Source organism: Trachypithecus francoisi, unplaced genomic scaffold (genome assembly GCF_009764315.1).
Source record: "Trachypithecus francoisi isolate TF-2019V2 unplaced genomic scaffold, Tfra_2.0 Lachesis_group6, whole genome shotgun sequence".
In the NCBI taxonomy this organism is placed as follows: Eukaryota; Metazoa; Chordata; class Mammalia; order Primates; family Cercopithecidae; genus Trachypithecus; species Trachypithecus francoisi.
In genome coordinates this window covers 43,779,669-43,807,150 of record NW_022681471.1, presented here as the reverse complement: position 1 = coordinate 43,807,150, position 27,482 = coordinate 43,779,669, and the positions used below count along the sequence as shown (strand labels likewise).

Sequence of the window (27,482 nt, the reverse complement as noted above, 5' to 3'; positions counted from 1 at the left end):
GCTTTATGGCAGAAAAAAGTATTTAAAGTAGTGGTCCTTAAAGCTTTTCGAAGTCTAATCTTTTTCCCCATGCCATCACTATTCTTCCAGTTACCTAGACTTAAAAATTTACTTCTGTTTACTCATTCTCTACTCACTCCCTATAAATATGCATATTTCCAGAAACAATTAAGAATAAGTTTCACCTGCTATACCCCTTTACTACTAAATATTTTAATGCAGATTCTTAAGATTAAAATATTCTCATGTGTTATTATAAGATGACAATGAAAAGCTATGGGATTGTTTATATTTTATAAAATTCTTACCAAATGTCTTGGCTGCAACCTGTAATCCCAGCAACTTGAGAGGCTGGGGCAGGAGGGTTGCTTGAGGCCAGGAATTTGAGACAAGCCTGGACAACATAGCAAGACCCTGTCTCTAATTTTTTTTTAAATTATATAACCACAATACACTTATTACCTTCAGAAAATTTAACATAGATATACATTAATTTCTATCTTTCATATTACAGTTGGGTCCAGTGACCTAATAGTGTTCTTAGCATTTCTCCTTCCAGTACAGGATCCAGGCCAAGTCATGTTTTGCATTTAATTGTCATATCTCTTTAGCCTTCTTTAATCTGGAACAGTTCCTAAGTCTATTTTCTTTTTTTCATGACCTCAACATTTAAAAACAATTGTACCCCCACCCCCATTTTAAAATAGAATATTCCTTTTTTGTCTGATGTTTATTCATAATTAGATACAGGTTATGCATCCCCAGCTGGAATACTACATGAGTGATGCTGTGTCCTTCTCAGGCTAACAGATAAGGAGGTCCATGATGTCTATCTGCCTCTCATTTGTGATTTTAGTTTTGATCATCCAGTCAAGTTGTTGCTCAGTTTCTCCACTGTATCATTATGTTTTTCCTTGCAACTAATAAAACTGTAGGAAGACATATTAAGATAGTGCAAAAATACCACTCCTCATCAAAAATTTCCCTTAGATTTAACATCTATTAATGATTTTGCCTCAATCAATCTCTACTGGGATAGTGGCAAAATGATGTTGTTTCAACTCTAGCACTACCTCCACATTTACTAGTCAGTTCTACTGTAAGCAAGAGCCCTCCCTTCTCTCTGGTTTACTTATTCATTTCTTATCATTTTGGACTCATTTTTTTCCCATGTTTTCCACTAATTTATAATTTCTAAACTGTCATTACTTATTTTGATGCTCTCATTGTTCCAGATTTGGAATCCCCTTCAAGCTGGATTTCATGTTTTTCTGATACGTACTTCCTTCCAACTATTTTTTTAGCACTTTTAAATATTATTCCATGATAAGATGCTCCAGGCTTGTCCCTCTTTCATTCTTACTAATACAAGCTTTGTTGTCCTGCACTTGAAGTAGAGCAATAGCCTCCTGTGTGATCTTGCTGTTCTACATTCTTCCTGTAGTTGGTGGCTGAGGTGGGATGGTTGCTTGAGCCTAGGAGTTTGAGGACAGCCTGGGCACCATGGTGAGATCTATCTCTATAGAAAATAAAGAAAAAAGAAAGAATAATAGTTACCTTTCATTAAGTGCACAGCATACATCAGTCTTCTAAGCACTTAGTATTGTTAGCAAAAGACAATGAACTCTGCAGGAGAAAAAGGAAGAGCTTTATTTTCTATAAAAAGTAATCTGTGGATTGGGAAGGCACAGCTTTCAGTGCAAGTGAAAGTGTGATCTCTGAAGGACAAAGGGAGGATTTGGCTTAAGGGAAAGTTCTCACCCATGTTCTCAATCAGGTCCATTTATGCAAATGAAGGATACAGACTTCATCAGTTCTGATTGATTGAAATACTTGAGCCCTGATCAGGTGATTTCCAAGACCAAAGCCAGAAGTCTGCCAGATGTTTCTTTCAAATGGCCAGTGGGCAGGGGGTGTTTTCAAGCCACAGTTTATCTTCGCAGTGGCTTGACTCGATTGTAGAAAGGGACATCCTGTGACACTTTTACAACATCTTTACAAGAACACAAGATATGTGATATTTCCCTTACCCAGCCATGGCCAGTTGGTTGTGTTTTAACTTTGCGCACATCAGTTAGCCATGGGAAGTTCATTTTGTCTGTCAGCCAGGGGTATATTTTAACAATATGAACTGTCTCATTTAATTCTCACCACAACCCTATGAAGTAAATACTGTTATTTTCTCTATATTTGAGGTGAGAAGACTGTGAATCAAAGAGGTTAAATAATCAACTCAATTCACACAAGCTAATATAAGGCAAAATTGAGATTACAGTCTTGGAAGTTTGACTCTGGAAACAGTGCTATATGCCACTATGCAATTCTTATGCCCTCACTACCCTTCCTCCCCTCACTGCAATTTTTTTTGTAACATTAATGATTTTATTTATTCAGGGTAATCCTGGTCGGCCGGGTCTCAATGGAATGAAAGGAGATCCTGGTCTCCCTGGTGTTCCAGGATTCCCAGGTATTTGAAGGGATTTTTGTGGTTTCCCTTTATATTAAACTCCTCTGGGACAAGATAGCCATTTTCTGATTTGACTGGGTAAAGGTTGTAGCCCTGTTGCTTTGCCATGAAACTGTATGTACCTTCTATGTAGGCATGAAAGGACCCAGTGGAATACCTGGATCAGCTGGTCCTGAAGGGGAACCGGGACTTACCGGTCCTCCAGGTAAGACTTGTTCCTGAAGATAGTTATACCTGATACTTAGATGCTTTAAAGAATTTGAAAGTTTTCATTCTGTCTTTCAGCCAGACCTTTGGAGGCTAAGTCCCCAACAACTGAGGGAAAATAAGCAAGGCTCTCCCTTTATTTACTAATCTCTATTTTATTAACGTAATATTGATAGCAGACCTTTTAAAGTTAAGATAGATACAGGATCAACAAAAATACTTCCTTGACATTAGCTTCTATACTAACTTCCCCAAATTCAATTGAACAGATCACAAGAGCAAGTCACATATGAATTTTTAAAAATATTTTTGATATTAAAATAGTTCATTTTGCTAAGAGGCTTATAGAAGCTTCTTATAAATTGAGAAATAGGGAATCTGCTAAATTCCCCTAGTAGATCAAAGGGTCCCTTGACAAGCACAGCAAGCAAAAACTGCAAATGATGTTGGAGTCAGAATGGATGTGTAAGTAAAATTGTCTTCCCCGACACCAGTGTTCACAGATTTATAATGGATGAGACTTTCTAGTAAGTGAGTAACATTCAAAGTTTGAAAATAGGGTTGATATGCCTACTTTTTACACTAACCCTAATAAATTATTTTTCAATTGAAAGTTATTTTTCAATTTTTAGTTTTCCTAAACAGATTTCTGTTAGATATGGCAGCAATTCAAAAACTGGTTTCTCTCACACCAATTCTTGTCCTGAACTTAGATCACTTTGGCTTCCATTTCTTGTAACCTTTATCTTTCCCTTCAAATTTGTGTGTTTTGCCTCATAGGTCCTCCTGGATTACCTGGTCCTTCAGGACAGAGTATCATAATCAAAGGAGATGCTGGTCCTCCAGGAATCCCTGGACAGCCTGGATTAAAAGGTCTACCAGGACCCCAAGGACCTCAAGGTTTACCAGGTACCAATGCAGATCATCTTTATTATTATTACTATCCTTTTAATTTCTGGGATATATGTGCAGAAAGTACAGGTTTGTTACATAGGTATACATGTGCCATGGTGGTTTGCTGCACCCATCAACCCGTCATCTATATTAGGTATTTCTCCTAATGCTATGCCTCACCTAAACCCCCATCCCCTGACAGGCCCAGGTGTGTGATGGTCCCCTCCCTGTGTCCATGTGTTCTCATTGTTCAGATCCCACTTAGGAGTGAGAACATGTGGTGTTTGGTTTTCTGTTCCTGTATTAGTTTGCTGAGAATGATGGTTTCCAGCTTCATCCATGTCCCTACCAAAGGACATGAACTCATCCTTTTTTTATGGCTGCATAGTATTCCATGGTGTGTATGTGACACATTTTCTTTATCCAGTCTTATCATTGATGGGCATTTGGACTGGTTCCAAGTCTTTGCTATTGTGAACAGTGCTTCAATAAGCATATGTGGGCGTGTGTCTTTATAGTAGAATAATTTATAATCCTTTGGGTATATACCAAAATGAGATTGCTGGGTCAAATGGTATTTCTGGTTCTAGATCCTTGAGGAATCGCCACACTGTCTTCCACAATGGTTGAACTAATTTACACTCCCACCAATAGTGTAAAAGCATTCCTATCTCTCCACATCTTCTCCAGCATTTCTAGTTTCCTGACTTTTTAATGATCACCATTCTAAATGGCGTGAGATAGTATCTCATGGTGGATTTGATTTGCATTTCTCTAGTGACCAGTGATGATAAGCTTTTTTTCATATGTTTGTTGGCCTCATAAATGTCTTCTTTTGAGAAGTGTCTGTTCATATCCTTTGCCCACTTTTAGATGGGGTTGTGGTTGTTTTTTTCTGGTAAATTTGTTTAAGTTCCTTGTAGATTCTGGATATCAGCCCTTTGTCAGACGGATAGATTGCCAAAATTTTCTCCCATTCTGTAGGTTGCCTATTCAATCTGATGATAGTTTCTTTTGTGGTGCAGAAGCTCCTTAGTTTAATTAGATCACATTTGTCAATTTTGGCTTTTGTTGCCATTGGTTTTGGTGTTTTAGTCATGAAGTATTTGTCCATGCCTATGTCCTTAATGGTATTGTCTAGGATTTCTTCTAGGATTTTTATGGTTTTAGGTCTTATGTTTAAATCTTTAATTTATCTTGAGTTAATTTTTGTATAAGGTATAAGGAAGGAGTCCAGTTTCAGTTTTCTGTGTATGGCTATCCAGTTTTCCCAGCACCAGTTGAATATGAAATCCTTTCCCCATTTCTTGTTTTTGTCAGGTTTGCCAAATATCAGATGGTTGTAGATGGGTGGCATTATTTCTGAAGCCTCTGTTCTGTTCCATTGGTCTATATATCTGTTTTGGTACCAGTACCATGCTGTTTTGGTTACTGTAGCCTTGTAGTATAGTTTGAAGTCAGGTAGCGTGATGCCTCCAGCTTAGTTCTTTTTGCTTAGGATTATCTTGGTTATACGGGCTCTTTTTTTTTTTTTTATTCTATATGAAATTTAAAGTAGTTTTTTCTAATTCTGTGAAGAATGTCAATAGTAACTTGATGGAGATAGCATTGAATCTATAAATTACTTTGGGCAGTATGGCCGTTTTCATGATATTGATTCTTCCTATCCATGAGCATGGAATATTTTTCCATTTGTTTGTGTCCTCTCTTACTTCCCTGAGCAGTGGTTTGTAGTTCACCCTGAAGAGTTCCTTCAAATCCCTTGTAAATTGTATTCCTAGGTATTTTATTCTCTTTGTAGCCATTGTGAATGGGAGTTCACTCATAATTTAGCTCTTTGTCTGTTATTGGTGTATAGGAATGGTTGTGATTTTTGAACATTGATTTTCTATCCAGAGACTTTGCTGAAGTCACTTATCAGCTTAAGGAGATTTTGGGCTGAGACGATGAGGTTTTCTAAATATGGAATCATGTCATCTGCAAACAGAGACAATTTGACTTCCTCTCTTTCTATTTTATACCTTTATTTCTTTCTCTTGCCTGATTGCCCTGGCAAAAACTTCCAGTACTATGTTGAGTAGGAGTGAACTCAGGATTAAGAAACTCACTCAAAACTGCACAACTACATGGAAACTGAACCATGTGCTCCTGAATGACTACTGGGTAAATAACGAAATTAAGGCAGAAGTAAATAAGTTCTTTGAAACCAATGAGAACAAGGGCACAATGTACCAGAATCTCTGGGTCACAGCTAAAGCAGCATTTAGAGGGAAATTTATAGCACTAAATGCCCACAGGAGAAAGCGGGAAAGATCTAAAATTGATACCCTAACATCACAATTAAAAGAACTAGAGAAGCAAGAGCAAACACATTCCAAAGCTAGCAGAAGGCAAGAAATAACTAAGATCAGAGCAGAACTGAAGGAGATACAGACACAAAAAACCCTTCAAAAAATCAGTGAATCCAGGAGCTGATTTTTTGAAAAGATCAACAAAATTGATAGACCGCTAGCAAGACTAATAAAGAAGAAAAGAGACAAGAATCAAATAGACACAATAAAAAATGATATCACCACCGATCCCACAGAAATACAAACCACCATCAGAGAATACTATAAACACCTCTATGCAAATAAACTAGAAAACCTAGAAGAAATTGATAAATTCCTTGACACATGCAGTCTCCCAAGACTAAACCAGGAAGAAGTTGAATCCCTGAATAGACCAATAACAGGCTCTGACATTAAGAAAATAATTAATAGCCTACCAACCAAAAAAAAGTCCAGGACCAGACGGATTCACAGCTGAATTCTACCAGAGGTACAAACAGGAGTTAGTACCATTCCTTCTGAAACTATTCCAATCAATAGAAAAAGAACGAATCCTCCCTAACTCATTTTATGAGGCCAACATCATCCTGATACCAAAGCCTGGCAGAGACACAACAAAAAAAAGAGAATTTTAGACCAATATCCCTGATGAACATCGATGCAAAAATCCTCAATAAAATACTGGCAAACCAAATCCAGTAGCACATCAAAATCTTATCAATCATGATCAAATGGGCTTCATCCCTGGGATGCAAGGCTGGTTCAACATATGCAAATCAAGAAACGTAATCCAGCATATAAACAGAGCCAAAGACAAAAACCACATGATTATTTCAACAGATGCAGAAAAGGCCTTTGACAAAATTCAACAGCCCTTCCTGACAAAAACTTTCAATAAATTAGGTATTGATGAAACATATATCAAAATAATAAGAGCTATTTATGACAAACCCACAGCCAATATCATACTGAATGGGCAAAAACTGGAAGCATTCCCCTTGAAAACTGGCACAAGAAAGGGATGCCCTATCTCACCACTCCTATTCAACATAGTGTTGGAAGTTCTGGCCAGGGCAATCAGGCAGGAGGAAGAAATAAAGGGTATTCAATTAGGAAAAGAGAAAGTCAAATTGTCCCTGTTTGCAGATGACATGATTGTATATTCAGAAAGCCCCATCATCTCAGCCCAAAATCTCCTTAAGCTGTCAGCAAAGTCTCAGGATACAAAATCAATGTGCAAAGATCATAAGCATTCCTATATACCAATAATACACAAGCAGAGAGCCAAATCAAAAGTGAACTCCCATTCACAATAGCTTCAAAGAGAATAAAATACCTAGGAATCCAACTTACAAGGGATGTGAAGGACCTCTTCAAGGAGAACTACAAACCACTGCTCAATGAAATAACGGAGGACACAAACAAATGGAAGAACATTCCATGCTCATGGATAGGAAGAATCAATATCATGAAAATGGCCATGCTGCCCAAGGTAATTTATAGATTCAATGCCATCTACCTGACTTCAAACTATAATAGAAAGCTACAGTAACCAAAGCAGCATGGTACTGGTACCAAAACAGAGATATAGACCAATGGAACAGAACAGAGCCCTCAGAAATAATACCACACGTCTACAACTATCTGATCTTTGACAAACCTGACAAAAACAAGAAGTGGGGAAAAGATTCCCTATTTAATAAATGGTGCTGGGAAAACTGACTAGCCATAAGTAGAAAGCTGAAACTGGATCCCTTCCTTACACCTTATGCAAAAATTAATTCAAGATGGATTAGAGACTTAAATGTTAGACCTAAAACCATAAAAACCCTAGAAGAAAACCTAGGCAATAACATTCAGGACATAGGCATGGGCAAGGACTTCATGTCTAAAACATTAAAAGCAATGGCAACAAAAGCCAAAATTGACAAATGGGATTTAATTAAACTAAAGAGCTTCTGCACAGCAAAAGAAACTACCATCAGTGTGAAGAGGCAACCTACAGAATGGGAGAAAATTTTTTCAATCTACTCATCTGACGAAGGGCTAATATCCAGAACCTACAAAGAACTCAAACAAATTGACAAGAAAAAAACAAACAACCCCATCAAAAAGTGGGCAAAGGATATGAGCAGATGCTTCTCAAAAGAAGACATTTATGTAGCCAACAGACACATGAAAAAATGCTCATCATCACTCGCCATCAGAGAAATGCAAATCAAAACCACAATGAGATACCATCTCACACCAGTTAGAATGGCGATCATTAAAAAGTCAGGAAACAATAGGTGCTGGAGAGGATGTGAAGAAATAGGAACACTTTTACACTGTTGGTGGGACTATAAACTAGTTCAACCATTGTGGAAGACAGTGTGGTGATTCCTCAAGGATCTAGAACTAGAAATACCATTTGACCCAGCCATCCCATTACTGGGTATCTACCCAAAGGATTATAAATCATGCTGCTATAAAGACACATGCACACGTATGTTTATTGTGGCACTATTCACAATAGCAAAGACTTGGAACCAACCCAAATGTCCATCAATGACAGACTGGATTAAGAAAATGTGGCACATATACACCATGGAATACTATGCAGCCATAAAAAGGATGAGTTCATGTCCTTTATAGAGACATGGATGCAGCTGGAAACCATCAGTCTCAGCAAACTATCGCAAGAACAGAAAACCAAACACTGCATGTTCTCACTCCTAGGTGGGAAATGAACAATGAGAACACTTGGACACAGGAAGGGGAACATCACACACTGGGGCCTTCTTGGGGTGGGGTGGGGGGAGAGCATTAGGAGATATACCTAATGTAAATGATGAGTTAATGGATGCAGCACACCAACATGGCACAAGTATACATATGTAACAAACCTGCACGTTGTGCACATGTACCCTAGAACATAAAGTATAATAAAATAAAACACACACACACACAGAAATAAATAAAAATAAAAATAAAGAAAATCTGAACTGCTGGGCCACCCTGAAGTATTTTGAATTGAGGAGCTTAGGTGAAGAAGTCCTGGTATCAGTTGGGGGCCTTTCAGATGAGCTGCCACCTTGTGACTGTCCGTCAAGGACATCTTTTGGCCATCCCTGGTTAGAGTTGCCATGTGGGTCACAACTAGAAGACTTTCCTTGAATGTGCCCCCACAGATGCATGGCTGGGATGGCGTAGATTCTTTCTGTTTCTGGCAGCGCTGGCACAGTATTAGGATTTATGAGGTTAAGATTAACGGCGACAACACTAGAAAATCTTTACCTGATAATACATTTTTTATTTTGTAAAATCTTTATTGCAATATAATTCACATTCCTAATAATGTACCCAGTGAAATTGTGCAATCAGTGGTATTTAGTGTATTTACAGAGCTGTACAACCATCACCACCCTCTAGCTATTATCTCCGAATCCCCACTTTTCCCTAGCCGCTAGAAACCTCGGGTCTACTTTCTGTTTCTGTAGATTTGCCATTCTGAGTATTTCATATAAATAGAATCCTACAGTTTATAGTGCTTTATGACTGGCTTTTTTCACTGAGGATAACGTTTTTAAGGTTTGTTTATGTTGCAGCTTTTGTGGTACTTTCCTTTCTCTTTACTGATAAATAATATTCCACCCTGTGGATAGGCTACAGTTTGTGTGCCCACTCATCAGTTGATGGGCATTTGGGTTGTTTCCATTTTTTGTCTATTCTGAATAATGCTGCTATGAACATATATGAACAAGTTTTTGTGTGGTTTTATTCCTCTTGAGTAGAACTGCTAGGCCTGTTAATATGTTTTTAGTCTTCTGTATATATATGGAATATTGTCACCTAGTGTGAAATGGTTTTTAAATGCAATCAACAATCTAAAACCTCCAGTTATTTGTGGTTTCCTTTTTTTTTTTTTTTGACACAGGGTCTTACTGTGTCACCCAGGCTAAAGTCCAGCAGCATGATCTGGGCTCACTGCAGCCTCGGCCTGGGCTTAAGCGATCCTCCCACCTCAGCTTCCTGAGTAACTGGGACTATAGGTGTGCGCCACTACGCCTGGCTAATTTCTGTATTTTTAGTAGAGATGATGTTATGCCATTTGGCCAGGCTGATCTTGAATTCCTGACTTTAAGTGATCTGCCTGCCTCAGCCTCCAAAGTTCTGGGATTACAGGCGTGAGGCATCATGGCCAGCCCAGGCACTCTGCTGACTTAAAAATATTTTTAAATAATTCACATTATTAAAATATTTAAACCTAGTTATTCTTTTCTTTGGCTGAGACCACTTAGAAAATTATTTTTTTATATATGAATATGATGACTTTTGACACTGTATTTGGGTGTTTATAATTTATATGTATGAATTTTAAGTACCCTAGAATTGAGTATAATAATGATAATATTTTTAAAAGTGGAAATTTTTAAGATATAGTATGTTGCAAATTATTAATAAATGTTTCTATTTCAAAAAAAAAATACACACTGCTTTAAATGTGTCCTAGAGATTCTGGTATGTTGTATCTTTGTTCTCGTTGGTTTCAAAGAACATCTTTATTTCTGCCTTCATTTCGTTATGTACCCAGTAGTCATTCAGGAGGTTGTTGTTCAGTTTCCATGTAGTTGAGCGGTTTTGAGTGAGTTTCTTAATCCTGAGTTCTAGTTTGATTGCACTGTGGTCTGAGAGACAGTTTGTTATAATTTCTGTTCTTGTACATTTGCTGAGGAGTGCTTAACTTCCAACTATGTGGTCAATTTTGGAATAAGTGTGATGTGGTGCTGAGAAGAATGTATATTCTGTTGATTTAGGGTGGAGAGTTCTGTAGATGTCTATTAGGTCTACTTGGTGCAGAGTTGAGTTCAATTCCTGGATATCCTTGTTAATTTTCTGTCTCCTTGATCTGTCTAATGTTGACAGTAGGGTGTTAAAGTCTCCCACTATTATTGTATGGGAGTCTAAGTCTCTTTGTAAGTCTCTAATGACTTGCTTTATGAATCTGGGTGCTCCTGTATTGATATATATTTAGGATAGTTAGCTCTTCTTGTTGAATTGATCACCTTTACCATTATGTAATGGCCTTCTTTGTCTCTTTTGATCTTTGTTGGCTTAAAGTCTGTTTTATCAGAGACTAGGATTGCAACCCCTCACTTTTTTTGTTTTCCATTTGCTTGGTAGATCTTCCTCCATCCCTTTATTTTGAGCCTATGTGTGTCTCTGCACATGAGATGGGTCTCCTGAATGCAGTACACTGATGGGTCTTGACTCTTTATCCAATTTGCCAGTCTGTGTCTTTTAATTGGAACATTTAGCCCATTTACATATAAGGTTAATATCATTGTGTGTGAACTTGATCCTGTCATTATGATGTTAGTTGGTGATTTTGCTCATTAGTTCATGCAGTTTCTTCCTAGCATCGATGGTCTTTACATTTGGCATGTTTTTGCAGTGGCTGGTACCGGTTGTTCCTTTCCATGTTTAGTGCTTCCTTCAGGAGCTCTTGTAAGGCAGGCCTGGTGGTGACAAAATCTCTCAGCATTTGCTTGTCTGTAAAGGATTTTATTTCTCCTTCACTTATGAAACTTAGTTTGGTTGGATATGAAATTCTGGGTTGAAAATTCTTTTCTTTAAGAATGTTGAATATGGCCGGGCGCGGTGGCTCAAGCCTGTAATCCCAGCACTTTGGGAGGCCGAGATGGACGGATCACGAGGTCAGGAGTTCGAGACCATCCTGGCTAACACGGTGAAACCCCGTCTCTACTAAAAAATACAAAAAGCTAGCCGGGCGAGGTGGCGGGTGCCTGTAGTCCCAGCTACTCGGGAGTCTGAGGCAGGAGAATGGCGTAAACCCGGGAGGCGGAGCTTGCAGTGAGCTGAGATCCGGCCACTGCAGTCCAGCCGGGCGACAGAGCGAGACTCCGTCTCAAAAAAAAAAAAAAAAGAATGTTGAATATTGGCTCCCACTCTCTTCTGGCTTGTAGAGTTTCTGCTGAGAGATCCGCTGTTAGTCTGATGGGCTTCCCTTTGTGGGTAACCCAACCTTTCTCTCTGACTGCCCTTAACCTTTTTTCCTTCATTTCAACTTTGGTGCATCTGACAATTATGTGTCTCGGAGTTGCTCTTCTCGAGGTGTATCTTTGTGGCGTTCTCTGTATTTCCTGAATTTGAGTGTTGGCCTGCCTTGCTAGGTTGGGGAAGTTCTCCTGGGTAATATCCTGCAGAGTGTTTTCCAACTTGGTTCCATTCTCCCCGTCACTTTTAGGCACACCAATCAGACGTAGATTTGGTCTTTTCACATAGTCCCATATTTCTTGGAGGCTTTGTTCATTTCTTTTTACTCTTTTTTCTCTAAACTTCTCTTCTTGCTTCATTTCATTCATTTGATCCTCAGTCACTGATACCCTTTCTTCCAGTTGATCGAGTCAGTTAATGAAGCTTGTGCATTTGTCACATAGTTCTCGTGTCATGGTTTTCATCTCTAGCAGATCGTTTAAGGACTTCTCTACATTGGTTATTCTAGTTAGCCGTTCGTCAAATGTTTTTTCAATGTTTTTAGCTTCTTTGTGCTGGGTTCGTAATTCCTCCTTTAGCTTGGAGAAGTTTGATTGTCTGAAGCCTTCTTCTCTCAACTCGTCAATGTCATTCTCCATCCAGCTTTGTTCCATTACTGGCAAGGAGCTGCATTCCTTTGGAAGGGGAGAGGTACTCTGATTTTTAGAATTTTCAGCTTTTCTGCAATGCTTTTTCCCCCATCTTTGTGTTTTTATCTACCTTTGGTCTTTGATGATGGTGATGTACAAATGGGGTTTTGGTGTGGATGTCCTCTCTGTTTGTTAGTTTTCCTTCCAACAGTCAGGACCCTCAGCTGCTGGTCTGTTGGAGTTTGCTCGAGGTCCACTCCAGACCCTGTTTGCCTGGGTATCAGCAGTGGAGGCTGTAGAAGAGTGAATATTGCTGAATAGCAAATGTTGCTGTCTGATCATTCCTCTGGAAGCTTCATCTCAGAGGTGTGCCCGGCCGTATGAGGTGTGAGTTATCAGTCTGCCCCTAGTGGAGGGTGTCTCCCAGTTAGGCTACTTGGGGGTCAGGGACCCACTTGAGCAGGCAGTCTGTCCGTTCTCAGATGTCAAACTCCGCTGGGAGAACCACTACTGTCTTCAATGCTGTCAGACAGGGACATTTACATCTACAGAGGTTTCTGCTGCCTTTTGTTTGGCTATGCCCTGTCCCCAGAGGTGGAGTCTGCAGAGGCAGGCCTCCTTGAGCTACAGTGGGATCCACCCAGTTCAAGCTTCCTGGCCGCTTTGTTTACCTACTTAAGCATCAGCAATGGTGGGCGCCCCTCCCCCAGCTTCATTGCCACCTTGCAGTTAGATCTCAGACTGCTGTGCTAGCAATGAGGGAGGCTCTGTGGGTGTGGGCCCCTCTGAGCCAGGTGCTGGATGTAATCTGGTGTGCTGTTTGCTAAGACCCTTGGTAAGGCACAGTATTAGGGTGGGAGTGACCCGATTTTCCAGGTGCTGTGTGTCACGGTTTCCTATGGCTAGGAAAGGGAATTCCCTTCCCCCTTGCGCTTACCAGGTGAGGCAATGCCTCACCCTGCTTCGGCTCTTGCTCGTTGGGCTGCACTCACTGACCTGCACCCACTGTCCGACACACCCCAATGAGATGAACCCAGTACCTCAGTTAGAAATGCAGAAATCACCCATCTTCTGTGTCACTCACACTGGGAGCTGGAGGCTGCAGCTGTTCCTATTCAGCCATCTTGTGCAGTTCAAGGAGCTGGTTTTTTAAAAAGATCTACAAAGTGGATAGACCACTAGCAAGACTAATAAAGAAGAAAAGAGAGAAGAATCAAATGGACACAATAAAAAGTGATGAAGGGGATATCACCACTGATCCCACAGAAATACAAACTACCATCAGAGAATACTATAAACACCTCTATGCAAATAAACTAAAAAATCTAAAAGAAATGGATAAATTCCTGGACACATACACACTCCCAAGACTAAACCAGGAAGAAGTGAAATCCCTGAATAGGCCAATAACAAGTTCTGAAATTGAGGCAGTAATTAATACCCTCCACCCAAAAAAAGTCCAGGACCAGACGGATTCACAGGCGAATTCTGCCAGAGGTACAAAGTGGAGCTGGTACCATTCCTTCTGAAACTATTCCAAATGATACAAAAAGGGGGACTCCTCCCTAACTCATTTTATGAGGCCAGCATCATCCTGATACCAAAACCTGGCAGAGAGACACACAAAAAAGAAAATTTCAGTCCAATGTCCCTGATGAACATTGATGCAAAAATCCTCAAGGAAATACTGGCAAACCAAATCTAGCAGCACATCAAAAAGCTTGTCCGCCACAATTAAGTTGGCTTCATTGCTGGGATGCAAAGCTGGTTCAACATACACAAATTAATAAACGTAACCCATCACATGAACAGAACCAATGACAAAAAAACACGATTATCTCAATAGATGCAGAAAAGGCCTTCGACAAAATTCAACAGCCCTTTATGCTAAAAACTCTCAATAAACTAGGTATTGATGGGACGTATCTCAAAATAATAAGAGCTATTTATGACAAACCCACAGCCAATATCATACTGAATGGGCAAAAGCTGGAAGCATTCCGTTTGAAAATGGCACAAGACAAGGATGCCCTCTCTCATCACTCCTGTGCAGGTCATTCTTTTAAGGCTTATTCATTGGAGAATATTTCCCTAGTTCTCCTTTTACATGTCAGAGGTTGTCTCTGACAATAGGAGTCTTAGCAACTAGTAGAATACCAGACCACCACAAGTTCCGTTTTCTTTTTTCTTGAAAGTGTTAATTTCTCATGGTTGAATTTCTTTTAGACCATGTCAGGTTACTAATTAGCCCCTCTGTCTGTTCCAATTTGAACAACTGGTTAATGTTAAAAAAATTATAATGAAATGAAAATGCATTTAAGATCTGGTGCTTTCTGTACATCATCCATCAGAAAGATTGAAAGCTGATTTGTTGGGCTATCAGTTTCCCACTGTGAAGCACCTTGTCTTTTAAACTAACTGGTGTCTAGGTGGCCATTTTACTCTATGCTTATAGCCAACTTTCATTAATTATTATAAAAGAAAGCAAGAACTAACTTCAGTCTCTTGCTCTTATTAAGTGATCAAGTGATAGTCTTATCAAAAACAAAGTATACCTGGCAGTAACTTATGGTGGGATGGTAAACAAAAGTTGGGACTTACATTCTTGTCTGATTCTGAAGACCAAGAGAACACAACTCCATTAAAAGCATCCCAGAAGCAAATGGATTATTTAAAACTAAAGCTAAATCCTTGTTGGCTTCTTTGGTCCTGGACTTGAGTTATCTCTTCATTTTTCTGGATTTAAGACAAAACCATATTGGGAATTCAGTGTCTCGAGAATCTTTTGTCCCCTAGATCTGTCCAGATGTGAGAATATTCTACTCTTATTTGAATACCTCATTTATTTTCCTGTAGGTCCAACTGGCCCTCCAGGAGATCCTGGACGCAATGGACTCCCTGGCTTTGATGGTGCAGGAGGGCGCAAAGGAGACCCAGGTCTGCCAGGACAGCCAGGTAAGACAAGTAAAACATGCTGTTGGTGGAGGGAAAGTCTTTGAGTCTGGGAGACCTCTGGACATAGGGCCTCCACTTAGAGCTGTGAGATCTTCCCTTGATGTTAGCATAGCTGACTGGTGAATATGGAACTGGGGAAAATAGCAAAGCACATAATAAGGAGATTTGTCACTATAAGAGAAGCATACAAGGTTACTTTTATTTGTGTTTAGAGCAGTGGAAAGCTCAGTTCTTTCTCACGATGAGAATTTTCCAGGCACTCACTGTACTTACTTGTTCAGCAAATTTTCAATATGTTGATTTAAATCCTTTGCTTGAAATTATTGTGAATATTTCCACATTTGAAAATATCACAGCAGGCTGTAATTTCTTTCATAAAGAGCAGCAAATATAAATGAACAGTTTAAATGATTGCCATAGACCTTTAAGAGTCATGGTGACGTTTCATGTTGAGATGATAAATTGATATTAGGAGCATTAATAGGTGCTCCTGATAATATTGAGTCTGATATCTATTAGATTTTCAATCTGTACTCAATCTACTTCCAAAAAGAATTTGAGTCAACTTGAAATAAAAAATACACTAATGTTAAGATTTCTAAAATAGAATAGAGGATCATACATTATATAGATCAGTAATATATGTTAACAACTCTAGATTATATAAATATAACTCTAAATAAACATAAAGAGTTTGTATTTCAAATATCAGTGGCAGCAAGGCAGAGTGGTAATACCTATAGCCTTCCTAGAGTCAATGCCCTGCCATTTCATTAATGCTATGTTTCTAGGGAAATAACGAGTTAGTGTCGTCTTCATCACAAGAGTTTCTGTGAACTTTCCCTAAAATGAAAATTTATGCACACACTGTCCAAAGGCCTGTGTATACAGAAAATTATTAAATGAACTCAAACCAAGAGGCTAAATCAGGAAGGGAAGCCAGTGGTAGATTGAAAATGGGCATTTTGAAAATACTTCTTTAGAATGCCCTGCCTGTTCTCTACACAAAAAGGTATGCCTGAGAATAATTTCCCCAGACAGATTCAAAGGAAAATGTTTTTCAGCAATGAAGCTGGCAGACTGATGGCAACCACACCCTTCCTTTCTCATTGATGAACAAAACAGCAGGCTGAAAATTGGTCATGGAGTTCAGATTCTTTTAATACAACGAGAGACTAAATAACATACAGACTCTCCAAATAAGCATATTTTATTTGTCTCCTAGCCCATGATATCTGACAATGCCTTTATAGACACTCTATAAATATCAAGTAAGTTAACTAGTCAAATGAGGTAATAATGTTTTGTCAATAACCGTAAGAGTGGATCAGAGCTTACTTAATCTTGTATACTGATGTTTTCGTGGAAATAGGTACCCGTGGTTTGGATGGTCCCCCCGGGCCAGATGGATTGCAAGGTCCCCCAGGTCCCCCCGGAACCTCCTCTATTGCACATGGATTTCTTATTACACGCCACAGCCAAACAATGGATGCACCGCAATGCCCACAGGGAACACTTCAGATCTATGAAGGCTTTTCTCTCCTGTATGTACAAGGAAATAAAAGAGCCCATGGTCAAGACTTGGGTGAGATAATCAATATTTAATTTCCTACTGTGCATTTTGTTTTTGTTTCAGAAATCCTGTTGGGTTCTAGAGTAGCCTTGGCCAAAGTCCCTCTCTCTATTCTTTTGGGGCTTCCGAATTGAAAACCATGTCAAAGGCAACTGAATATATTCACCATGATTTTTAAATAAATAATATTTAACCTTAAACTAAAAGCATTAATTAGCTCTTATGAGTGCAATTCTTGGCCTAAAGCAAATCATTTCACAAAGGCCACATTTACTTTTATTTAGATTAGCTATTAATGAAACAGTTTCACTGGGCTCTTTGCAGTATAGCAGCTGCTTGAGTGTGCAGTGTTTATAATTCATGGGAGATAGTTACCTCATCTTTGAAACTGGTCTTCATCAAGTTCATAAGTTCTGAAGAGAATCTTGGTTCATAGATCAAAGAAAGTAAGGTCATTGCTTAATTATGCTAGTTTGTACTTCCTCAAATAAGTACCTTAGCTTTATAAAGTATTACTGGAGTCATTTAAAGCTATATAAAGTATGACATTTCTGTACAAAATCCATTTCATTTAAAGTGCTCCCATGTATCTTCTCTATACTGGGGTGGGCAGCTAGGTTGATGGGATGACACTGGACTGAATCACTCTCAAGGACTCTTACATCCCCATGAATTCTTTTCCTGGAATTTTGACTTTGGATGTTGAAGTCCCATTGTCTTACCTGGGGCTGCGTGGTGCTTTTTTTTTTTTTGAGACGGAGTCTCCCTCTATCATCCAGGCTGGTGTGCAATGGCGCGGTCTCGGCTCACTGCAACCTCTGCCTCCCAGGTTCAAGCAATTCTTCTGCCTCAGCCTCCCGAGTAGCTGGGATTACAGGCACCCGCCAGCATGCCTGGCTAATTTTTGTATTTTTAGTAGAGACGAGGTTTCACCATGTTGGCCAGGCTGGTCTTGAACTGCTGACCTCATGATCTGCCCACTTCTGCCTCCTAAAGTGTTGGAATTACAGGCGTGAGCCACCACGCCCAGCAGGGCTGCCTATTTTAGGACTGACTATCCCCTTTGCCTCCATAAAGACTTTTAAGAAGATAGTCTGGGCTCCCAGTTTCTGGGATCTCTATGATGAGAAGCTTCCTGAGGTCTCATTGGCTGGGCCATTCATTCTGTGGAAACGGTTCTGTAGCAACAGAGACCCCGGAGGTCAGCTTTACTCCCTACTTTTAGAAGGGATATGGCCACACCTGCCAGCCAGTTCTAGCCCACCAGAGTAAGGATATTCACTTACATGTAAGTCAGTGGTCATAGGTCATTTTATGAAACCAAATAACGTAAGGGTTTGCCCAATAGCTTTCTTCTCCGTCTTCTTTTTTTTTCCACTTATATTTCCTTTTTCTCTTTTTCAACTTTCCTCTGCACTTTTCTTTCTCTTTTTCACTTGGTTACATGTTTTTACATTTTATAACTGACAAATCTTCATTAAATTAGTAATTAAATTATCTTTCCATAATTTAATTGAATAATACATATCTAAATAATTTAATCTCTTCAGATAATTTTCTCTAGTCTTTCTCCTATAAAATTCTTCTTTTTTGTTCAATCTCTCTACACTGTCAGACTTATAATCAAACTTTAAACTTCACATCCCTAACCTACCAGATCAACAGAGGAACCATTAGAAGTTTTGAGCACTATGAAATTAAAAAATGTAATGCAAAGAGAAGATAGAATCTGCTATCAGCATGTAATTATAACTTTTCAGAATCCACGTATTTGCTCGAATAAGAACAGTCAGATTTAGAGTCTATAAATAGGCCGTGACTCTGGTAGTTTAGGCCTCAGACACAGGGAAGGCCATGACAGAGCCCAAGATCCTAGGAATGGTCCTGGATTGCAGAGGCTTTGCTGGGGCTCACACAAGGATCACATTGGAGGTATCTTGATGACTAAGCAAAGATAGAGGCAGCTGTAACTTTGATGTTAAAGAAACAATTACCTTCTGATAGAATAAATGCAGTCTGTGTTGAATTAGTGGAAGGATTATACAATGTAAGAAAGAGGACGGAGAAGATGGATTAAATACTAAAGCTTTTATGTCTGGGAGAAAAATAAAACATACTGAGAAGCATTAGTCTATTAAAGTCTTATAACTGTAGGGTATAGAGGGCATTGGGAGTATATGGGATCACTCTCTCTTCAAAAATTTGGAGACTATATCCCAGAATTCTGCATCATTGTGGGCAGCCACAGGTGCAACCAGATACTCCAGATACTTCCATCATTATGGGCCTTCCTTTTATTTGCCTTTCTTTTCTCTTCCTTATAAGACTGGGTATTTTCAACTCTGTCCTAAATTAGGCAGTAGAATAGTTTTCTTTTTAAATTACTTTATAATGTACAAAGCACTTTCATGTCCATTGTCTAATTAATTTACACAACTATGATTAAGAAAAATGTATAGAAATATTCTGCTTTTTCATTTTACACACAAAGAGACTGGCTAATAGGTTAAATAACTTACTGAAACCTTACACAGTTAGAAAGTGATGGAGGTAGGACTTGAATCCAACACCTGCCAATTCTAAATCCATTTCTTTTTAAATTTTCCCTTGTTCACTCTTACAGGACTGTGAGTCAGTCAGGTTTTTCTTAACCAGTTTTTTAAATGGATAAATTTGACTAAATCAATGATTTTCAACCTAGGGAATTTTCTGAAGACTCCTAGTCCTATGCCAAATCTATTGTATAAAAATTCCAAATAATTCTGACAGTACAGGTTTAAGATCTATTAGTCTTTTATCAGTCATCTTCAGTCTGAGATAAGCATACCCCTTTGAATATATGAAGAATTTCCAAGATGCATGGAGGCATAATTTTTTAAAAATCAAATTTCAACTCCTTGACTTTTATATGTATTTTCTCCTAAAGTCAATCTGACTTGAGCAGATGTGCTTTGGGCAATCTCCTTTCCCATATCTACTTTCACTGTCATGCTTTCTCCACTTGTAAGAGTCATACTCTTGCACATTGCCTTGAAGTATGAAAACCTCTGACAGACAAATTCAAAGGGATAATTCAAAATAACAGCTTTGCTAAAGATACAATTACTGTTAAATCCAGCAATCCCATTACTGGATATTTACCCAAAAGAAACTAATATATCAAAGGGATAGTTGCACTCACATGTTTATTGTAGCACTATTCACAATAGCAAAGATATGGAATCAACCTAAGCATCCAGCAAAGGATGAATGGATAAGGAAGATGTGGTGTATACACACAATGGAATATTATTCAGCCATATAAAAAAATGAAATCATGTCATTTGCAGCAACATGGTTAGAAGTAGAAGTCATTATCTTAAGTGAAATAAGCCAGGCACAAAAAGACAAGTATCACATGTTCTCACTTATATGTGGGAGCTAAAAATTTGAACACATGGAGGCAGAGAGTGGAAAGACAGATAGCAGAGACTGGGAAGGGTAAGTGTGGGGAAGCGGGAGGATTAAGAGAAGTGGGTTAAGGGATACAAACATACAGTAAGAAGGAATTAATTCCATATTTGATAGCAGTAGAGGATGACTATACTTAAAAAAAATATTGTACATGCATGATATACACCCTAAATACCCTGACTTGATCACTGTGCATTATATACATACATGTATATATATGTATATATATGTTCATATGTATATGTATATGTATATATATGTTCATGTACCCCATTATTTTGCATAAATAAAAAATTAATAGTTTTGTTAACGTCTCCATTAACTCAAGCTCTGTAATTCACTTTTAATCCATCTTACTAAGAAATATGTTTCTAATAAAAGTTTATTGTAATAATTATATAAAAATTTATAATACATATATTTTTATCAGTTATGAATTAATAATAACAGGTCAAAGTAAAACATTTAACATGTAAAGTCTTATAGTCACAAAAAGTTTTTAAAGAGTATATTCAATTTTAATTTTTGAGAAATATGATAGCATGATCAATAAAAAACTTTCAAAAATAAAAATATGTTACATTAGGATAAAACTGTGTGAGAAAAGTGGAAGGGAAATATAATTTTTAAATGTAGAAGGAACAATGTATAATTTCCAACTGTTAAAGACAAGTTTATATATTTTCTATAATGGTAAATGTTAGATCTCAAATCATTATATTGGATGCATTTAAAAGAGTGATATAAAAGTTTGTTCTTAGATATCAATATTCACAAAACACCATAAATGAAAGCTGGCAAGGTAGAAATGTGGTTTGCAAATTCCCAGTCCCTACTATTACAAAGTGGAATACAGAAGAGTGGGTGTGGAGCTGAGAGACAATAGCTAATATCTTAATACTGGCACAGTATCAATTTAAACTTATGATGAAATTTAGATATCAAAACTTTAGATATTTAACTTTCAAAAGTGTAAGTGCATTTTTCATCATTCTTTTGTGAGTAAATGAGAAAAGAAAGGCTTGATCACAAGTAAAAATAACCTCTCTTGTCCCTACTAGCTCTGAATTTCAAAGATTAGTTTCTTTCTTTTTTTGGTTTGCTTTCCCCTCACATCTTTCCCTCCTATCTTATTTTTTTCCTTTTTACGTATTCTTCAAACCTGTCTGTGGTGGCTCTGCACACTGGCCAGTATTACTGTTGTCCCTAGGCCTAAGGAGATTGCAAATTCACACAAGATACACACTGAGGATGTCTTAGAAGAAGAGAGGGCAGCCTGGAGCACGAAATATTGATAATATATCGTAAGGACTCAGTATGTGTCCTTCAGTTGCACACAATGAATGACTAAATATTCTGCATAAGACACCATTGTTTATAAGATGCATCACTAGTTTAAAAACAGCATTGGGGAATAATATAATGAGCTACCACAATAAATATTAGCATACATTATAAAACACATCCTAATTTTATAAATGTTAAAATATGAGTAAATCTTAGATTTAAGAAATACAGTATATTTATTACCTATGAAAAGCTGGCAAGTTTCCTTGAAAGGCTATCTGCTGTGTTTTAGAAGAAACTAAAGTATCATCATCATGCAGTCCTTTATTGTTTTCTCTCCAAATCTTTCTAGGGACAGCTGGCAGCTGCCTTCGTCGCTTTAGTACCATGCCTTTCATGTTCTGCAACATCAATAATGTTTGCAACTTTGCTTCAAGAAATGACTATTCTTACTGGCTGTCTACCCCAGAGCCCATGCCAGTGAGCATGCAACCCCTAAAGGGCCAGAGCATCCAGCCATTCATTAGTCGGTAAGGTATTGATTTAGCTGTGACTTTTACCAATCCCCAGTTAATTAGCTAGTCATATGTGAGTCCAAAGCTAACAATCTGATGATATTCCTCCTAGGTTAGGTAGAACAGAGGTACCTCTTACTATTCAATACGTATTTAGTTTGACTCATATTTATTGGTGGTCTGCTTTTGACCAGGCCCCATGATAGACATAGTGTAATAGTCAGATAACTCACAGTGTAGTACTTATTTATTACATAAATTTGTCTAATATATATCAGATTTGGGCTAAGTTCCACAATAAATATAATAAAAATGTTATGAAAGCATAGGGAAAGAGATGTTTAATTTCAAAGGGAGAAATCTGGGATGACCATATGGAAAAAATATGTCTTGAACTGATCAGTCCTTGAATGACTAGACGGACTTGAGGCACAGGCAGTTATAAAGGGGAGATATATACTAGGCAGATAAAATGACAATAGGTAATAAAGTAATGTGTCTAGGGTGTAGTATGTAAAGGTTATGTTGGGAGAAAAGATTGTAAAGTTAGCTTGGGCCCAGATGGTAGAAGGCCTTCTGTACCAAATTGTAGTTTGAAGTTTACTTGATATGTTACAAGGAGCCCCGAAATATTTTAGAGCTACACTTCAGATTAGATTATAGTGCCATCAGTGTGTAACATGGATTACAGAAGGGATAGTCTTGAGGTAGAGAGAACAGTTGGATTGAACGGTATTGCTATAGCCCTGATGTGAGTAAATTGGAACTCACAGTAGGGTACATGTATCACGATATTAGGCTAGATAGGATTTGACAGTTGATAGCTGTGGGAAGAAGATGGTAGCTGAGATTTGGAGCATGAGTAACTAAGAGGATACCATTAATAGAGTTTTGCCATTTTGAAACCTAGTTTGACTCAGTCTCCCAAGAATGTTGGTTATTGCCATTTTTATTCTGATCATGACCCAGGATTTCAGTAACCATAAAGGATGAATTGCTGGAAAGTCTGCTTCCTTTGATAGTAAATATAAAGATTAAAGCTGGTTCAGCCTTAGTAGCAAATTCATGGTGCCCTTTTTAATACATTTTCCTGAATCCTTTGGGAATTTGGGAGTGTGTGAGTGTGTGTGTGTGTAATTTTGTCAGTCCCAACTCTTGGGAGTAAAACCTTGTCTAAATGTATTACTTATTTTGTTAGGTAAACTGCAAAACTGGCCTCAGTAATATGTCAAGAGGTCCAGTCATGTTTTTTATTGAAGATATGGAAGGCTCAGCTATATTCATTCTGTTGCTATTTTACTTGATTTTATAGATTTCAGCCACATCTCCAAGTGCCTGGGTACCTGCCCAGCATTCTGGATATGTTGTACTTCTCCATATATAGTCAAATTTTTTTTTTTTTTTTTTTTTTTTTTTTTTTTTTTTTTTTTTTTTTTTGAGACGGAGTCTTGCTCTGCCACCCAGGCTGGAGTGCAGTGGCCAGATCTCAGCTCACTGCAAGCTCCGCCTCCCAGGTTTACGCCATTCTCCTGCCTCAGCCTCCCGAGTAGCTGGGACTACAGGCACCCGCCTCGTCGCCCGGCTAGTTTTTTGTATTTTTAAGTAGAGAGGGGGTTTCACCGTATTAGCCAGGATGGTCTCCATCTCTTGACCTCGTGATCCGCCCGTCTCGGCCTCCCAAAGTGCTGGGATTACAGGCTTGAGCCACCGCGCCCGGCCAGTCAAATGTTTAATAAATGTCCTTTGGAGCAAGAATAATGGGTAGAGATTGAGAAAGTGTCCGTTTCTTATATTTTCCAGTCTTTCTGACATTGTTCTTACCACAGTTTCAGCATTACTAAGTGTCTCCTCTCCAATTGAGCACTTTGACAACAAGTAGTATGTGCAATACAGCAAGCCAAACTCTTATGGCAATTAAGGCATTGACTATAGGAAGTATGAATAGAAATTTAGGGCAGAATGGAATATCAAAAGGCCATTGCACTGGTTCTGCAGTTTTTTGACAAAAGTTTACAGTTTATTATGTATATTGTGAGACAATACTTAGCAAATGCAATCCTCAAAGTGCATTTCTTCACCTTTTGTGATCATTGAAAGACACATTAATTGGCTTCCATGCCAAGGAAGGCTTCATTAAGCAGGACGGCTACTTTTCACGTGCTCACTCTGTAGATTATGTTCCTTTTCCTTTCCTTTACCAGATGTGCAGTATGTGAAGCTCCAGCTGTGGTAATCGCAGTTCACAGTCAGACGATCCAGATTCCCCGTTGTCCTCAGGGATGGGATTCTCTGTGGATTGGTTATTCCTTCATGATGGTATTTTACACACTTCCTTGCATTTGTCATCACAGCTGACTGTCTGTTCCATCTACATTTCTTCCCAATATGAGGAATCCCTGTCATTTGCATAATAAGAAGCTTAAACTTCAAACAGCTTCTATCCAAGCACTCTGTTCCCCCTCCCACATTTTTTGTAACATTTTCATAATCTGCCTATTACTTTTTTTGACTACCCTTGGTGTGGATACTATTGTCTTACCTCTGGGCCTGTTCGTTCACTGGATTTGAATCTGGCCAAGGCCAGCACACATCTTTGGATATTCACTAAGCTATTATAGCAGATGGGTATTGTGGCACGTTTTTCCTTGTCTTTTATAGCATACAAGTGCAGGGGCAGAAGGCTCAGGTCAAGCCCTAGCCTCTCCTGGTTCCTGCTTGGAAGAGTTTCGTTCAGCTCCCTTCATCGAATGTCATGGGAGGGGTACCTGTAACTACTATGCCAACTCCTACAGCTTTTGGCTGGCAACTGTAGATGTGTCAGACATGTTCAGGTAAAGTGCTTATAGCTTTAATTCAGGTCCAAAGCTTCCTTCAGAGATGCTAGGGAAGAAAGAGACAATTTATGGGCGGTTTATTCTCAACAAATGTTAGGAATGTATTGGATTGTGTACTTTGTTCTTGCTTGTTCTTCTCATATACATGACTCAGGTCAGAAAAACAGACTTGATTAATATTAGGTGAGTTTGGTTCGTGATAGCTTAGTAGCAATCCTTCAATAATGAAACAGAGATAAAGAAAGGTTATGTGACCTTCCTAATAAGTCAGCAGCTATTCAACTAGATTGAGGCCACCCCAGGAAATGAAGTTACAGTCTGTCTTCTCCCTCTCAGTTCAGTGGTCTCCTTTCCCAGGATATTTTAAAGATTCTGATTTAAGTGTTTGAATGAGCAAGACATACATAATATATGTACCTCAGGATACTTCAATCTATTGATTTTTTTCACTTTAAATTTATTTTTCTGTGTTGCTTTTGAATTATCACTACTTGATATTTTTCTTATGGTCCTTGTTATCTATTCATCATCAGTTGCCCAGATTTCCCTCATCCTGTGAATATTAGAAAAATGTATGAGAGAAAGAGAAAAAAATAGAAAATAAGAGGGAGACACAAATATACAAAGATAATAGTGTTGGGGAGAATAGTTACAAAATATCTGTGACCACTAATGGTTCTTCAACCATATTAGTCACTGCATTAGATCATATTGCTGAAAAGTAAACCATTAAGTCACCAAGAGAGCTACTTAACACAAAGAGAATGTTTAGTTATAAATTTGAACCAATAACAGAATTGAAATACCAGAAAATATGGATCTGATTGTCTTATTTCTTATTTCCCAGTAAACCTCAGTCAGAAACGCTGAAAGCAGGAGACTTGAGGACACGAATTAGCCGATGTCAAGTGTGCATGAAGAGGACATAACATTTGAAGAATTCCTTGTGTGTTTTAAAATGTGATATATATATATATATATATATATATACACACACATATATATATAAATATATAAAATTTCTAGGATGCAATGTCTCATTGTCCCCAACTTTACTACTGCTGCCGTCAATGGTGCTACTACATATGACCAAGATAACATGCTGACTAGTAACCATGAAGATTCAGATGTACCTCAGCAGTGCACCAGAGCAAGGTCTCTATTATTTTTCTACTAAAGAAATAAGAAAGTGAATTTACTTTTTTGGGTCCAGAATGATTTTCTCCAAGAATTATAAGATGAAAATTATATATTTTGCCCAGTTACTAAAATGGTACACAAAAAATTCAGTTAAGAGTTACACTGAGTAAAATAAAAGACTGCAGTTTGTGGGAAGAACTATTTTTCATGGTGCTACTAATCCTGCTGTATCCCAGGTTTTTAATATAAAGGTGTTAAGCCTATTTTGCTTTGTAAGTAAAGGATGTGTATATTGTGAACAGCCTTTTAGCTCAAAATGTTGACTCATTTACATATGACATAGCATGAATCACCTTTTACAGAAAATGTAGGAAACCTTAGAATACAGACAGCAATATTTTGTATTCATGTTTATCAAAGTGAGAGGATTTATATTCCTACATCAAGTTACTACTGAGAGTAAATTTATTTTGAGTTTTATCCCCTAAGTTCTGTTTTGATTTTTTTAAAAAACAAACCCTTTTAGTCACTTTAATCAGAATTTTAAATGTTCATGTTACATACCAAATTATAATATCTAATGGAGGAATTTGTCTTTTGCTATATTCTCCAAGATTATCTCTTAAGACCATATGCCCCCTGTTTTAATGTTTCTTACATCTTGTTTTTACTGATTTCTGACTGGACAAGTTCTTCCAAACAATTCTGAGAAACAAAGCACACACATAGAATTAACAATTCTCTTCCCTGTGCTGCTTATGTAAGAATCTTCCTGTGGTCTCTGCTTGTACAAAACTGGGAAACAACACTTGGTTAGTCTCTTTTAAGTTACAAAAAGCCAATTGATGTTTCTTATTCTTTTTAAATTTTAAATATTTTATTATAAATACTCACAGGATGCCTTATTTCCCTAGCTGTCATCTTCTCACTTAATGTTTTTTTAAATCCACCAATATAAATTTAATTAAAGATATATGTTGTAAGGATGGTCTGTTGTGTATCTCTTCAGCCTGTGTGGAAAAAACCCCTGCTCATTTACAGATAGATTAGCAATCTGCACGTCAACAAGTCATCTTTTCCCAGGGAATCGGTTTCTCCATGCTTTGATCACTCTGATAGTAGATAGAAAACATATAGTAATGTAAACTTTTTCCAATGAAGAAAACTACCTATTGGAAGATATTTCTGAGGTAATAAATTT

The 27,482-nt window shown here is 38.0% G+C and overlaps 1 protein-coding gene across 1 annotated transcript in view; it reads left to right on the top strand.

The window, feature by feature from the left end:
* COL4A5 (collagen type IV alpha 5 chain) overlaps positions 1-27,268 on the top strand; it is a 273,437-nt gene extending 246,169 nt beyond the window's left edge. The window contains 9 exon segments of the mRNA XM_033201238.1: positions 2,395-2,467; positions 2,601-2,672; positions 3,455-3,583; positions 15,381-15,479; positions 16,852-17,064; positions 22,145-22,322; positions 24,509-24,623; positions 24,966-25,138; positions 25,989-27,268. Of these exon segments, the coding sequence (XP_033057129.1) occupies positions 2,395-2,467; positions 2,601-2,672; positions 3,455-3,583; positions 15,381-15,479; positions 16,852-17,064; positions 22,145-22,322; positions 24,509-24,623; positions 24,966-25,138; positions 25,989-26,070 (1,134 nt within the window). The 3' untranslated portion in view covers positions 26,071-27,268.
* The last annotated feature ends 214 nt before the right edge of the window (positions 27,269-27,482 follow it).